The sequence below is a fragment of the Pteropus vampyrus genome, unplaced genomic scaffold (genome assembly GCF_000151845.1).
Source record: "Pteropus vampyrus isolate Shadow unplaced genomic scaffold, Pvam_2.0 Scaffold3, whole genome shotgun sequence".
NCBI lineage: Eukaryota > Metazoa > Chordata > Mammalia > Chiroptera > Pteropodidae > Pteropus > Pteropus vampyrus.
Genome location: NW_011888784.1, coordinates 5,429,449 through 5,444,283, shown reverse-complemented (window position 1 = coordinate 5,444,283; position 14,835 = coordinate 5,429,449). Strand labels below are relative to the sequence as shown.

At 46.9% G+C, this 14,835-nt stretch overlaps 1 protein-coding gene across 1 annotated transcript in view; it reads right to left on the bottom strand.

Annotated features, from left to right (window-relative positions):
• The window catches only part of SKOR2 (SKI family transcriptional corepressor 2), a 39,963-nt gene extending 39,294 nt beyond the window's left edge, over positions 1 to 669 (bottom strand). Inside the window, exon 1 of the mRNA XM_011362429.2 lies at positions 3 to 669. Coding sequence (XP_011360731.1) covers positions 3 to 669 — 667 coding nt within the window. The remainder of the gene's footprint in view (positions 1 to 2) is intronic.
• Between the last annotated feature and the right edge of the window lie 14,166 nt (positions 670 to 14,835).

Here is a 14,835-nt window from a genome sequence, read left to right as displayed (position 1 = left end):
CTCGTCCTGGGGGCTCTTGTCTGTGAGCTTCAAATGTCGGCGCCACGAGTTGAAGTTGGCTGCGTCCGGCTGTGTGTACTTGGCGTCGGGCGTACGGTGGGAGTGGAAGATGAACTTATTGGGCGAGAAGTACATGTTGCAGTAGCTGCATTTGATGCACTTGGCGCGGGAGCTGTTGTAGCGCGCGGGGATGAAGCTGCCGCGGCAGCCCCAGGCACACTCGTGCGACACATCGAAGGCGAAGTTGTCCGGCAGCTTGGGCGGCCTGTTTTCGCCTAGGAACGACTTGCACAAGCGCTCGGCTTCACGTTTTGTGATCATGCCGCAGCGGCGCGATGAGATGGGCATGGCCCCAGCACGCCGCAGGATCTCCAGCTGCACCGGCGTGCACTGCACGCACGTGATGCCCAGCGCCACGCGGCGGTTGTGGATCTCGTTGTAGCTGAAGTTCTTGAGGAGAGTGTTGGAGATCTGCGCCAGGCACAGGCGCTCCTGCCCGTCGATCACCAACGACACGATGGGAATGCCGTAGAGGATCACCTGGCCCACCTGGTTGGGTTTGAGGTTGGCGTGGCCCGGCCGTGGCTGGCTCAGCGCGTCGGGCTGGAAGGCGCTCGACGGCGATGCCAGCAGGATGTCGTTGGGCCCCGGCAGTGGGCTGGAAGCCATCTCCTCCGCCGCGGAAGCCAGGGCAGAGCCCTCCGGGTCTGTCTTGGAGACTGGAAGGGAAAGAATCAAATGTTGACAAGAGCCTTTTCAGTCTAAAACAAGAGGGATGGGGTTGAGTCTCTAACTGAAGAATTATAATAGCTTCCTTGATTTGGTTAAGAAATGATTATCACTGGGCAGGAGGACCAAATTTCAGACAGAAGAAAGTAATCTCAATTTTCTTCAAAGTCTCCCTTCTGAAATGCACGGACTCGAAAGAACTTTTTTTCCGTTCTAAAAATCTAAATTAAATTAGCTAAGTGTTACAGGAAAAAGTCAATTCCTAAGAAACTCAAGACCTTATCTCTGATTTATAGAAGCTGTTAGAATAAATGGCATACTCGCTGGAAATTAGGAAGAAACGATGACAGTTGTAACTAGTACAGATTATACAAGTTATGGAAAACTCGGGCTTGGCCATTAAAACTCAAATTTAAAAAGAGACCATTTGCTTGAAAATAGATTGATTTTGGTTTACAAAACAAACCCAAACATTTTTAAAAGTGATTTTTGTGGTATCTGTGGTTTCTCGGGGGAAATTCACTATGGGTTGAGACACAGCTCATTAAAGCAAAACGAAATCCCTTCACTCTCATCTTTGCCATTAGATATTTTCATACTGTAATTAGATTTTTCTGAAATATAGAAAAATGTGCAAAGCCATAAGCATGGTTGCACCAAAAATGGGGTGTTGCGCCTTTAGTTTTTCCAAAAGCCACTTGCTGAACGGAGCGGTTCTGGTTTCAGATAGGTAGCTTAAAAAGATGAAGTTGTCGACCAGAAGACATTTGAAAACTGTTTTTCTGTCATTTCCATGACGATGAACAAATAAAGACAAGCAAGTATGTTAAGCCCAGAAACAGTGCAAGGAAACTACCAGTTTTGGGGGATCGTTTTTGACAGGCTTTAAATGGCAACTTTAGGTGTAAGGTGAACCACTTTCAATGACATTTCTTTTTCTGATCTATGTAGATATCTCTAGATCTTTGGGGGGCATGCCCCCACGGTATAGATAATCCCTGGACTAAGTAATCTGTGGAGGCACTGTAAGTGGAAGCCCTGGGCTGGACCTGCGGTAAAATTCCCATGACCTCTGGGATACCAGAAGGGGGAAAACGTTCAGTAAATTAAAAATACAGAAAAAGCAAGTGAAATAAACCTTTGTGACAATACTGCTCAATTGAAACAAGCCAAGTGGCTTATTCACTAGGAAAGCAGACAGTGACCTTTTCACAGCGACATGTCATGTGAGGCACAGCGACTAAGGCTATCTTTTGCCCTGGAAAATCACTGCTGCCCTAGCATCAGCACTCACGGACAAGTACGCTGGAGTTCGTTATGACAGCGATTTCAGAGGGTACACTATCTTACTCCTTCTCCCAAATTGTCACATCCTTGCCCTCTGTGAACCCCTGAGACACCTATCCCGATGCTTTCGCCTTGCTGCCCTCTGGATCCTCATCTCTGATTACCATCCGCGGCCTCCAGGAAGGTTGAACAAACCTCGACGCGATCAAATGAGAGGAGAGCCTGGCTTGTCACTTCGGATGGATCAGAGACAATATTTCTAAGGGACAAGACATTAAATGGCAGTTTGAGAAACAGTGATACCCGGGCCTGACACAACCAGCCCTATTTCGCCAAATGGTCCTTCAATGCTCATTCCCTTCCCAAACAAGATTCTTATTATCTTAATAAGACCTTGGGATAGGTGACGTGAACTCTCGCTCTGGGGCAATGGCTCGCAGCAGGCCTGGCCCTGGCCGGGAGCTGGTTTAGCGCTAAAAACCCGCATCCTTAGCAGCGGTAGACTGAGTAGAAGCGTTTCCTCCTAGGTGTCCTCTACTTTCACCCAAACCCTCCCAGAAACTCCTGTCAGAGCAGAGACACAAATAAAAGGGTTTAAGATGGGGAATTTTAAAGAGAGTGAGAGGAGAAGAGACAATTAAAAGTTAGTTGAACTGAAAAAGGAAGCTGTCGAAATTCGTTATTCTATGCATGAGCCGACGACCCCCAACTTAACTCCCTGGGTTCCCAAATCAATCACCACGGAAGCCCGCTGCTGCCCCTTTCCGAACCCAGAGAATCCCACTGCTGGGGATCTCAAATAGTGAACCGCGAGCTATGTGCCGAGTCAGGGCAGGCTGGTTCTGGCAGTACCTGGTGACCCCTCGGTGTCTTTACGCGCCTAGCTGTCCGCCCATCTTCCGAGGGCGCTCGGAGGCAAAGCATCCAAGCGGGTCCTCGAATCCTGCAGGCGGGATTCCGTAGGGCTCCGCGTGAAAATCCTGGTGCTCGTTGGCTCTAATGGCGCTCGAACCCCGGCCGGGGGAGAATGATAGCCTGAATTGCGGCGGGGTGTCTCCTCGACCACAGAAAGTGTGGGCGCGCGGCAACCCGAGGCAGGCGAGCCCCAGGTGGAGAGCAGTCTGACAGCGGCTTTCTCTGTCTCTGAACTCGTGTCGGACCGAGGGGACGCCACCCAGCGGGCAAGGTGACGTCACCGTCTCCCTGACACTCCACATTAAAGGGCTGGCATGTTACAGGAAGGGAGGGGGAAAGCGAAAGCGAGAGAGAGTAACATCGAGATCCTTTCTCAGCATGCTCGAAAGCCAACACCTAACCAACCCGTAATTGACTAAAACCTCCCCAGCCCCGGAGCAAAAACTCAGACATCGTGCTGGAGCCAAGTAACTGATCTAGGAATGGAAAGGCGAATGAACAGTCTGCGTGCATCCGGGGGACCCAGATCCTGGAGGCCCCAAATTCTAGAAGGACGTCCCTAAAATGACTGTATCTCCGCCCGTTATTGTCCCCTCCTCGCAATTCTCTGAGCTACTCTCCTTCATGAATGATCCCTCTGGTATACGGTACAAACCAGTAGCCTCATTTGTGTATTCTGAAGATAAGGAAACCACAGTCAGCCAGGGAATAGAATAGCTTCAGCGCCTCGTTTGAAAAACTGTGAAAGGAGAGAGAAAGAGAAAAAAAGGAAGTTTCGTATACTGTGCCCAGTCTAAAAACTTGGAAGGAAGCATGGAGAGAGAGTGCTCTGACTTTTGAATATATATTTGCTTTTTAGGACAAGATAGAACCAGTGTAGCATTCTCTGTTCTAGAAAGTGTACAATCAAGTGAGGACCCCAAAGAATGCATGTGTGCACGCATCTATCAACTTCATTCAGAGTAGTTCTTTAACCCATGTTTTAATACCCAAGCAGACCACCTTAGCACAAGGAAAAGGTGAGATGAGAAAGCACAGAGGCCTCCAGTCCTGACCTGCCATTGAGCAAGTTGCCGATTCCCCCAGAAAAGTAAATTTCTCGGGGAACTATGTAGGGGAATGCCCTAAAATAATAATAATAATAATAATAATAATAATAATAATAATAATAATAATAATAATAAAGACAACTAGGATGAGACAGAACCATTCCCTATAGCTTCCCCAGAGTGAAGCACACCCTAGGATATAATGAGGCATCAGTATATTGCCTCCTAATTAATCAACTGCGAGGAGTCGAAAAATGACCACTCCTAGTTTATCAGAAAGAGAAGAAACTATCTATTTAGAGGACATTCTATGAAGGATACCTGCAGGGGGTGGGATTGGGGAACCCTTTAAATTTTCCCTTTACAATCATAGCTGAATTCTCAATTGCTGCTGGTGAGACACGCAAGCTTAGAGTTGGACAGTCACATTGTGGCTGATTGAACAACCTCCACTAACCGGGAAACTCAGTCAGACTCCATTATGGCATCAACAACAAACCATCACTAAGTAAATACAAGAGTGAAAATGTGAAATCTTAACATTTCAAAGGTCAATGAAACCAAGGAGAGTCAATCAAACAGAAAATTGAGGGATACAGGGTTTGTGGCTATTTTAAATAATATGCCAAAAATAGAGTTTCGAGGCCATTAAAACTGTAATGTTTATTTGGGCATAAGTTTCAAATGACAGTGAAATTTTTTTCATCCATCTCTTAGTTTCTAAAGACATTAGTGGCACAAATTAGACTCTGTCGTAAGGAACTGAAGTCTACCGAGTGCTCCCTCTTCAGTGCCCCACAAGCCTCCCATCCTAAAAAGAAGGAAAACTCACTCGTAAGCCTGCCCACCCCATTCACCAAAAGAGTGTCGTTGTCATTCATAAATCCCTTCCCACGGAGGGCAAAGGGCCTCACACTCTTCTGCAGGGTCCAAGGCCAGGCCTGGTTCTCCCCACCTTCCCTGACTCCTCTCTGGGTTCAGGGCTCCCAAAAAATGAGGTCTCAGCTTGCTCACTGTTCCTAAAGTCCAGGCTGTTAGAATGAAAGCCTGAGCCTCATAGAAAGAAAGCCTGGAAATAGGGCTGATTTTAAAACTGAAAAAAGGAAGAAATGAAAAGTCTTATCACCTCATGAATATACGACAAAGAAATGTCTGGTCACTCCTGAGTAGGAAGTACATGGTGTCTTTGCTTTTTATCTTAATGTTCCTATCTTTGCCCCCCCCCAAGCTCTTCTTCTTACAGAACCCCCCACTTAAAAAAAAAAGTGTCTTCAAAAATAGCATTCTTAGAATAGAGAAACAGAACCAATCTTTGCCTTCCCTCCCATCCCGGGTTACTCTGAGGAGTGAATCCACACCCTGTAGTCACTCGCTTAGGGATCCTTAAACATAAACATTTATATACTACTTTGGAGTCTTACTGCGAGGCAAACTCTTGACTTTATTTTAATGCAAAAAGTTTCACCAGAAAGAGAAATGTGTGATGTTAGGTTAGTACTTTTGCGCAAATAATTCTAAGAATAGCATAACATTTTATTTCCCCAATGAATCTGGTGTGCCTGTTTGAGTGGTCAGAACAATTATATTTTTGGAAGGTGAAAGTGGAGAACAGTTGTTCAAAGCCAGACCCCATGCTCTAGAGAATTCTCACCTTGACTTCTGGAGCTGGACTGCAGAATTAGCCTGTTTATACCATTTGATTCTGTGAGCAACTTTCTGTCACCCATTATCTGCTTTCTCCTCAATCTGAACAAGTTTCCGACACTCTGCTTTCTCAATTTGAACAAGTCTGATGGTACTCCACTGCCCTTCCATTTTCCTCTCTCGGACCAGGGGCTCCTGATCCTTGCCAGTCCTTGTCCTGGCCCCAGAGACTCTGGCATACTCAGGGAGGAGCCGGCGATGGCAGGAGGTGGCGGGTCCCGGCCGAGTTAATCAATGCTTTCCTATTCGAACTGACATGCATTTTACACGTCGGGACTCTCCTCAGCCGGCTAATTGATTCAAATTGTTTTATTGGTTAAACTGGTGTCACCCGTTTGTATGATCTATCACCGCACAGTGGAGAGCATTTCCACTCTCATCTCCGTTCTGGGCGGCTGCGGTTTACCCAGGCCAGGGACAGGTAAAGGAGCCCAGACACTGGACTCAAAGGAAAACCACAAACCGAGCTGGCCCCCTCGGAACTGGAGAGACGACGCCTCGTTGCGGGCACACGCGGCCGCCGCGGCAGCGTGGACGAAGTTTTCCAGCTACAGCTTTTAACAATTGGTTGAAGCGAACCCACACCCGACCGGGGCGTCCTCCGCTTTGGAAGCAGTCTGTTTCCGAGCTGCGGCGGCGGACCCTGCGGGTTCTAGACCATCGCCCAGCAGAAGCAGGAGCTGTCCGCGGTGCTGAGAGCGAACGCTTCGCTCCTATCGCGTTTAAGGCTTCCTCGGAAGAAGCCTCCAGCCTGTAACCATCGGAGCCCTAGATTCTGACTCCAATATGGCCTTATAAACTTAAGAAGCTGACAAGAAACGACACAGAAACACACCCTTTACTTCTGCTCCACCTGCACTATCTCTAAAGACTGAGCCATTCCCCACCCCCACCCTTGTTTTTCATTGACCTGAAAGGAAGATAAAGGCCTCAGTATAATTAATTACAATCAGAAACACCAGATAGCCCCTCTCCTCCTTCTCTCAGCTCTGTTATTGGAGAATCCATGACAGTTGAAGGTCAAAGAAACAGCCTCTATCCCTCTTACTCATTCCCTCTTACCCCATTTTCAGCTGTTGGATAGAAATATTACTGCTCCTGTTCCTGGCATTAGTATTTTTTGCATTAGGCAGGGCAAGAAATAGTTTCTCTGTTGATTCCAAGTTGCAAAAGGAGACCTGCATGGCCCAGAAAGAAACTGGAAGCCTTGCAGAACAAGCAGAGACAAAAAATTTCAATATATCAGAAAGTATAGTAGATTCATTCAGATAAAATTGGTTACACATTTCTTCTCAATCATTTACTAGATTTGGAATCTTGCTTTGATAACTAACCTCCCAAGCCCGAGTTTCTTCATCTGTAAAATAAGGAGATTGGAATATAGGTCACAGGGGTGTTGTGAAAATTAAATAAGATAGTATATGTCAAGTGCTTGGCACGCAGTAGTCATTTAATACAAGTAGCTTGAAAAGCACCTCTCTCAGAGAACAGGGAGAGGAGCTAGGCCTGTACTGCTACAGAATACATTAGAAATCTCCAGTTGCTCTAGAATAAATAATATCAAAGGTATTTTAGCTTAGTGGTGAGCAGAGAGGGAACCGAGTTCCTAGAGGAATCTTAGTCCTTTTCATTACAACTTTATCCTGTCCCTAACGGGTCTGGTGTTTATTTTGTACACAGGTGGCTAGATCCTCAGCTAGTATGTGCTGAACCCATTTTTAATAGGTTTATAATTTAAAAAGCAAATATATTGGCCATAATGATAATGATTGCTGAGAGCCCTCAGTTTTCCCTTTCTATACCAAAGAGCTTTGTGCAGCCTGGCAAACCTCTCAGATTCCTTGTTTTTTCCTCCATTGCTCTAGCTGGAGCTACATGAAGCAAACCAAGAATCAGGAGCAAACCAAAGATTCATCTATGATGGAAGTCACAGAAGGAATGAGAAAGGCGCATTCTGAGGCTGGCTCTTAATCTTTGAGCCTTCTCTAAAATATTGTCTATAAACAAGGACCCATCTTTCTGGGCCCAGAGAAGTACAATGAGAGCACAAACTTAAAAATATAAACTGGAATTGGGGGAGGGAAAGGAAAATGAACACATTTTGCAGGATTTGTATCCCTGCCCCAGTGATCCCTTGAGTTCCTCATGTACTGTGGGAATCAGCGAGAGTCCTTATTACCCTTCAAACAAAAACCTTTGTAAAAAATAGAGATGATGAGAGGAGCAACCAAGACTTAATTCTCCTTAATCAGAGGAAACCATTCTCACAAGAAAACTTGCCCTTGGGTAACTGGCAGAGATAGCTGTTGCCTTACCAGTTCACAGAGGACAGGGAATAATGTGAACATTTGCTATTGAGCTTTCTTTTTTTTATAACAAAGGATTCACATTTTTCCACAAGTCCTCACAAACTTGTAAATACAGCATGGTACACACATGTGCACATAGTTTTCATGAAGTAATAAAATCCAGAATGGAACATGAACTTGGTATACTTGATGGTCATTTAGCAAATATTAGTTGACTGAGATAAAATTCAAAGGCTGGCAAAATACCTGAGAACACAATAAGCCCATAGATGCATACTCCCTTTACACACCTGCGAATGTGCATCAAAGAGGGAGGGGCATTGGCACAAGCAATAGCCTACTAGGCTCTCTCCCTTCCCTCTCTTCTCCGTTTTCTCTTTCTGTGCATGCATACACATATGTACCCGCCTCCTCCCCTTCCCTCCTCCCCATATTGGGAGGAGGGGGTCCTTTGAAATGGAGGTGGTCCCAGCTGGAAAACCCCAGAGCTCATTTAGATCAGATCACTTCAGGCTTTTGTCTCTGCTCCTGAATAACCTAGGCCGCTACAACAAAAGGATAGGCATCTACATGGAGTTTTCATTGGCAAAGATGCATCTCAAAGATACTGCTATAATAATGAATAATGAGGCAATATGTTTTTTTTTTTTTTTGATTGCCACTCCTAAAGAAGGGAGAGGAGAAAAAGGGAGAGAAGGAGAGGGAGAAAGTGGAGAATAAAATAGAGATTGTGTGAGAGAAAGCTAAGGCAAGTATTTGGGTGGGCTTATGAAAAAGAGTCTTTAATTATATGAGGGGTCCAACTATCATCAAGTATAAGAAATATGGTTTGGGGTTTTCAAAAAAAAAAAATAACTGGCTCTTTTGTTTCAAGCAACCAATTTAAGAAGAAACCGAAGCTGAGGATTCAGAAAGGGTGTGGAGCAGGACCTTTTAAAGCTTGGGGAGGGGAGGCAGAGGAGTGGGAGTAAGGGGAGGGGGTATATATTGTCGTTGACATGTCACAAGAGAGAAAATGACATAGATATACATTTAACATCTCCGCTGACACTGGTGGAAGGAACATTGGATTTGATTTCCTGGGAAAATGAAGGCATTTTTTCCTTTCTTGTTCTCTTCCTTACCACCCTCTCCCCATTTGAAAATTTCTGCTTTGCCATCAAGCTGATCTTATTAGCTAATACACTATTAAACTATCATGTGCTCTTTGACTGCCCAATAAGCATCACACTTTCAGCTTTCCTCCTGCCTGCAGTCGTTAACTCAGTGGTAGCAAAAGGTGAAATTAGATATTAGCAAAATAAATCCCAGGGAAGAGGAGGAAGAAATCTGAGTCACTGTTTTTTTTTTCCTGAAAAAATAGCAACCAGTAAATATTCAGAGGAATTTTCTATTTTCATGTATTTAAAAGTATTTTTTTTATTAAAAAAAAAAAAGGCTTTCTTTCCTGGGCTTAGGGATTCTAAATGATAAAATAGCTAACCAGACCAAAGGCAATACTAATCCTAAACTTCTTCAAAATGCATTATGATATCATCGACAAACTCTTAATGTTGGCAAATAATTAAATTTTCCATCTTTTAGAACTGTGTAACCTTGGGTGTCTTAGAAACAAATTGTACAAACAAACCACAGAGATGAGCACTGAGGGTTTCAGAGGAGATATAATGAACCAACTTTAATTACTAACTTGAAATTAAAAATGTAATATACAGATTTAAATTTATTTTCACCTAAATTGTGTATAAAATTATATGGCTTTTGCAGGCTAAGAAATGCTCTGTAACCAGCCATGCTACTAAAAGTCTGAAGTAGTTTCCAAAACTGAGTTCCCAGACTCACACAGTAATAATGATACATTTATCATTACTGATGACCACCTACTGGGTAATTATTGCTTTGTTACTACTATTACAATCAAGAGATTTCTTTATTTACTGTTAACATTCACTTAAAACTGAATGTTAATGACTGTTCTGAATTCACCAAAGAGAGTTTTCTGTTATATTTCAGAAGTACTTACGTTCTGGTTCAGAAATGGGAAACCATATTATAACAGAGTGGAAGGCTGGGTGAGCGCTTGGCTCTCACCCTCTCTGGAGAGTGAAAACGCATTCTGAGGAAATCTGGAACAAAATTTTCCAGCTCAGAGTTGCAAAAGGTTAACATAATGCAACCACTTGACTTGTGCTAATTATGTAAGTATTTTATTACAGGAGATTCATTCATTATTGATACTTGTTTGCAGTAACTTCCTGCTTGGGGGAGTTATATTTTATATGAGAAGTAAACAACCCATGGCTCCAGGGCTAGCCCCTCCACCTCCCAGATCTGATTTCCTTCCACCCCTTTGTCTAGTTTCACAATCCTCCTGGGTTGTTTTGTTCCTATTGGGGTAGAGAGACAATTCCTTAAAACCTTCCTATTCTCTCTCATTTCTTTTCCCTATTCAGAACTTCCTAGTTCTTAAAATGGTAAGAGCTCAGGGTTTGGAGAGTGTTGGGGTGGGGATGAGGTTGGTAAGAAAATAAAACTGGTTTTAGTGCTTTCTTTTATATCTCACAAAGAGAAAGTAGAATATTCATAAAATATCTAGGCTTCTTGAGGCATGGCCACCAACTTTCCTCTTTGGAAGCTACTTTCAGCTTCCATTCTAGAAAAGCCAGGCTGGCGTTTGGTATATCCAGAGGCCAAGAGCTGGTCATTAGGGAGGTAGGCGTGGTGGAAGCTGTTAACCAATGGAAAGGCTCAGAAATACGCTCCTGCCTGTCCCTAAGTCAGAACCCAACCTCATAGCCAGTGGTGGTTGGTATAGTCTCCACTGTCTTCTTTCCAGGGCCTATGCCAAGTTGCACTAGGAAAAGACATGGCTTTGCTTATAAGATGGCCTCAATGAGCCCCTGTGGATTGTGCTGGTTGCTTGGCTGAGGGGCCCTCAGGAGTTTCACTCCAAGAATATGCATTGGTCATCTGGGGCTGGCTGTCTTATCAGGATTCATGTTTTTTAGAGGGGCCAAAGGGCCTTGGCACAGGCCTCCATCCTAGGAGCAAGGGTTTCGTTTCCTCGTTGGTTTTCTTCCAGGTTCTGAGACCCTTCCTTAAGAGTCTCAGTTCAGAGCTGGGATGGACACAAGGTACCAGAGCATGCTATAGATCTTTAGAGGAAGTCAGGAATTGGATATGGTGGAGGGGCAGTAGATGAGCATGGAACTGTGTGTGTGTGTGTGTGTGTGTGTGTGTGTGTTTATAAATATCCTGTTCTTTTAAGGTTCTGGTGGGGGCAGATGGGAAAGAATCAACTGGAAGCTAGAGTCCCAAAACTTTGGACCAGTTTGAAAAAATGAAATGGTATAGCCTGGATGGGGCAGATAGCTCTGGGGAGGTGTCTACAAACTAGTTGGGATTAGGCAGGACTGACAGAGCTCAAAATGCAAGTTCATCCTTGGGCCTCTACTATCCAGCCTAGAACTTCTTCACTTTGGGTGTGGGTGTGGGGATGATGGATGACTGGAGGTCAGGAGGGCTCTGGGAAGATGAATCCTGGTGGAGGGGAAGGGATAAAGAAAGTGCTGAGACTGGGTCCTGAATGGGTGCTCCAATCTTGGTCAGCACAACTCCCACTCCACTAGTCACCTCGCTTCTCTGTTTTTATCCCACGCCTGGGAGGAACAGCTCTGCGTGATCTACGGAGGAATGAGGAATGCCGTTCCCAGCAAGGCTTCCTTAATGGTCCTTTAAGAAACTTCGATTTCTCTTTGGCCGCCCTGGCTCTTGCCTGCCTCCTCCCTCTTCCTTTCTCCACTGCCTCCATCAGTTATTTATGACTATCGTTAATTATTCACGAAAAGAGAAAAGTCCAGCTTTGGAAACTTTTCTAGGAGCGCTTAGGGGTTTCTCTCTTTCCCGCCTCCAGGTGGGTTGAATATTGGGGATTTCTTGGGAATCTTTTGGCCGGATCCTGATTTGGGGAAAGGAAAGTGGGGAAAGGAAAGCCCAGCCCAATGGTTGGGCCAGGGGCAGAGCGGGGTGGGGATTCGGGGTTTTGCGTGCGTGCGTGTGTGCGTGAGTGCGTGCGTGTGTGTGTGTATGTGTGTGTGTGTATGTGTGTGTGTGTACCCTTTGTCCTAGTCAGATTCTGCCTCTGCCTGCGAGGTGTAAACTTCTGGGACCCGGAAGTTACAAGTCGCGCTTGCGGGAGTCGCTGTCCGGGCTTGGAGGTGCTGAAACCGCGGCGTGAGCTCTCCGGCTGAGGGCTGCTGGGATGTGGGCGCGAAGATGTAGCCGCAGTCCCAGTCAGGGTAGCCTCCTTCCGCAGCTTCTCCAAAAAGTCTCGTTTGCTTCTCTATCTCTTTCTATACTGCCCTCCCACACGAGTGACACTAGAAAGCTGTAACCAAAGATTAATTGCCTTAATCAAATCAACCCACCCTCTGCAATTAATCTTTAAGCAACAAATTACAGACAATTTACCTCAATCTCCCGGGTCAGGAGAAGAGAAAAGATGGGATTGACAGGGTAGGAGACTGACAAAATCTACAAATGATATGGGGTCGAGAATTGAGAATGGATGTGGGTTTAAGGCGTTAGGGGAGGGGAGGAGGTGAGGGTTTGCTGTGGGGCTGTGCTGGGGGCCGGAAGTTCCTTGAGTCCCTTTCAGCCCAGTTTTTTCCCAGGAAGGGAAGGCCGAGGGCGGAGGACGAGGCCGCTTACCTGTCTGCGCCTCCCTCTTGGTCTTTGGCCCTCCGCGCCCAGTCCTCCCCGTCTGTCTCGCGCTTCTCGGCTCCGCAGCCGCTCTTTGCCTCCCGCGGTGCCTGCCACCTCCCCCGCGCGGGATCCGCCGCCGCCTCCCGCGGTTCTCTGTACTCCCGCTCGTGGTCGAATCTTCCTCTGCCACTCCGTTCGGTCCGGTCTCTTCCCTTCTCGGCGGTCCCCCGCAGCCACCCAGCTCTTCCCACTCCCCTCCTGGGCAAGTTTGTAAGTTTGGGGTGAGGGTCGCTCTCGTCGTGACCAGCTTCTCAGCTTAGCTTACTCAGAACCGCACCCCCCACTCTCCAGACCTAGGTCTCTGACGCCGCCTGTTGGTCAGGCAGGGCAGGGCAAGGCGAGGAGCGCTGCGCCTCCCGCCGCTCGCCCCTCACCCTTCCATGCCCAGTGATCCGAACCTGAGCGAAAGGAGGCGAGGGTGGGAGGCCTGATAACTGGAGCGGGGCCAGGAACAAGAAGGAGCAATTTGTCCTGGGGTCGTGCAGTCCGGCCTGGCAGCTTGGGCTCCCTGCCAGAAGAAGGGTCATCCCAGGGCGCGCAGGTGCGCCTCTACGGTGCCGCCCGCGGGTAGTGCACTCAAAGCAGGCACCCCTCCCCCAGTGCCCTCGGGAAAGACCACCAGAGGTGAGGTCGGGCCGGGAGGGAGGAGTCCACAGGGAGCATTGGTCAAGGGCACCCATTGTGTCTTCCCAGAATGGGGGAGGGGGTGCTCCCAGCCCCACCACGGAGGAAAGCTTTAGGGCCAAACTCATAAACTGCTTTTAAAAGTTAGCTTAACCCGTCTCAAAATGAAATGTCAGACGCGTGGAGAGGCGAGCGCTGGTCTAGGGTTGTAGTCGGAGTCCAGCGCTCTGGCCGGGAATGGTGGGGATACTGGCTGAGTTTGGGAGGACTGTGTGGTGTTTACAAAGGCAGCCTTTCGAGGTCCGGCCTGGTCCCTCCTTTGGCAACTTCCCAAGCGCAGGCAGCGCTCCCCGGCTCACTCTACCCTTGGAACTTCTTGGGAAACCTCGGTCTAGCAAGACATCTGAGGAATGGAGTTTTATCCCCCTCCCCACTCGCATCCTGTCTTTTTCATTGAAAGAGTTGATGGACTGTTTCTCTCCTACCCCCTCCTTCTCTAATAAACGCTTCCCATAGATTATTCGACGCGGAGAAGGAAGGCGGCTGCTTAAAAAACAAAAAGCCATAGCTCTAATGAGTTCAATTACAATGTGGTAAACACATTGCCTCTACGCTTTAATTAAGCCTGCTGCCCAATTTTAACTCATTAGTAATTCATTAAGAGAACAGCCCGGTGCTGGCGGGTGGAAAGCACCGCAGACCGATTGTGCACCGCGGAGTCCACAAACGCGCGAGCTGCCGCCGCCGGCCTTAAGTGTCGCGTATGAGTGAGTCAGGTTTGTGACCCAATGACTTCAGTACCTAAGAATCCTAGAGTCCCCTCACCCAAATGCACGGGGCTTTGCCATTCCAGCCCGGGCTATGACTTTTTCCGGCTCTAGTTTCTCCGGCTTGAAACAGCGTTTGCAAACCTGTTGGGTGGGTGGTGGTGGTGTGGGCTGGTCCACGGTGGGGGAGCAAGTCTCTGGATTAAACGAGCCTTTCAACCAACCCCAAGGTCAAATCTGGTATCCTGGTTGGCGCACCCTCTCTCTTCTCCTTTCACTCTGCACTAGTTTCCGGAGAAAAATCTAGGTCTAGCCTTAGCGCCCAGCTCCGGCTACTTCCCGCAAGCTTCGGGACCTTCTACCTCGCAGAAGCTTCGATATAAATCAGACCGTGATTTTTGGGGAGTGGGTTTGGCGAGGTTCAGGGTGGGGTGGGGGAGAAGAAAAGGATTGTTGGTTAGAGAAGTGGAGATCTGAATGGGGACCTCCGATCTCTTCTTTTTTCCTCTTTTGATCTCTACTGCACTTCTTGGGAGCAAGGTTAGAGTTATGGCCACGTTTGTTAACTGTCAGTTGAGACCAGCCTTTTTTTTTTTTTTTGGAAAAGAAATGGAGACAAGAGTTACAGAGTAAATCACTCGCTGGCAACGAGAGAACTGTTATGGTTTTTCTATTTAACAATCGAAG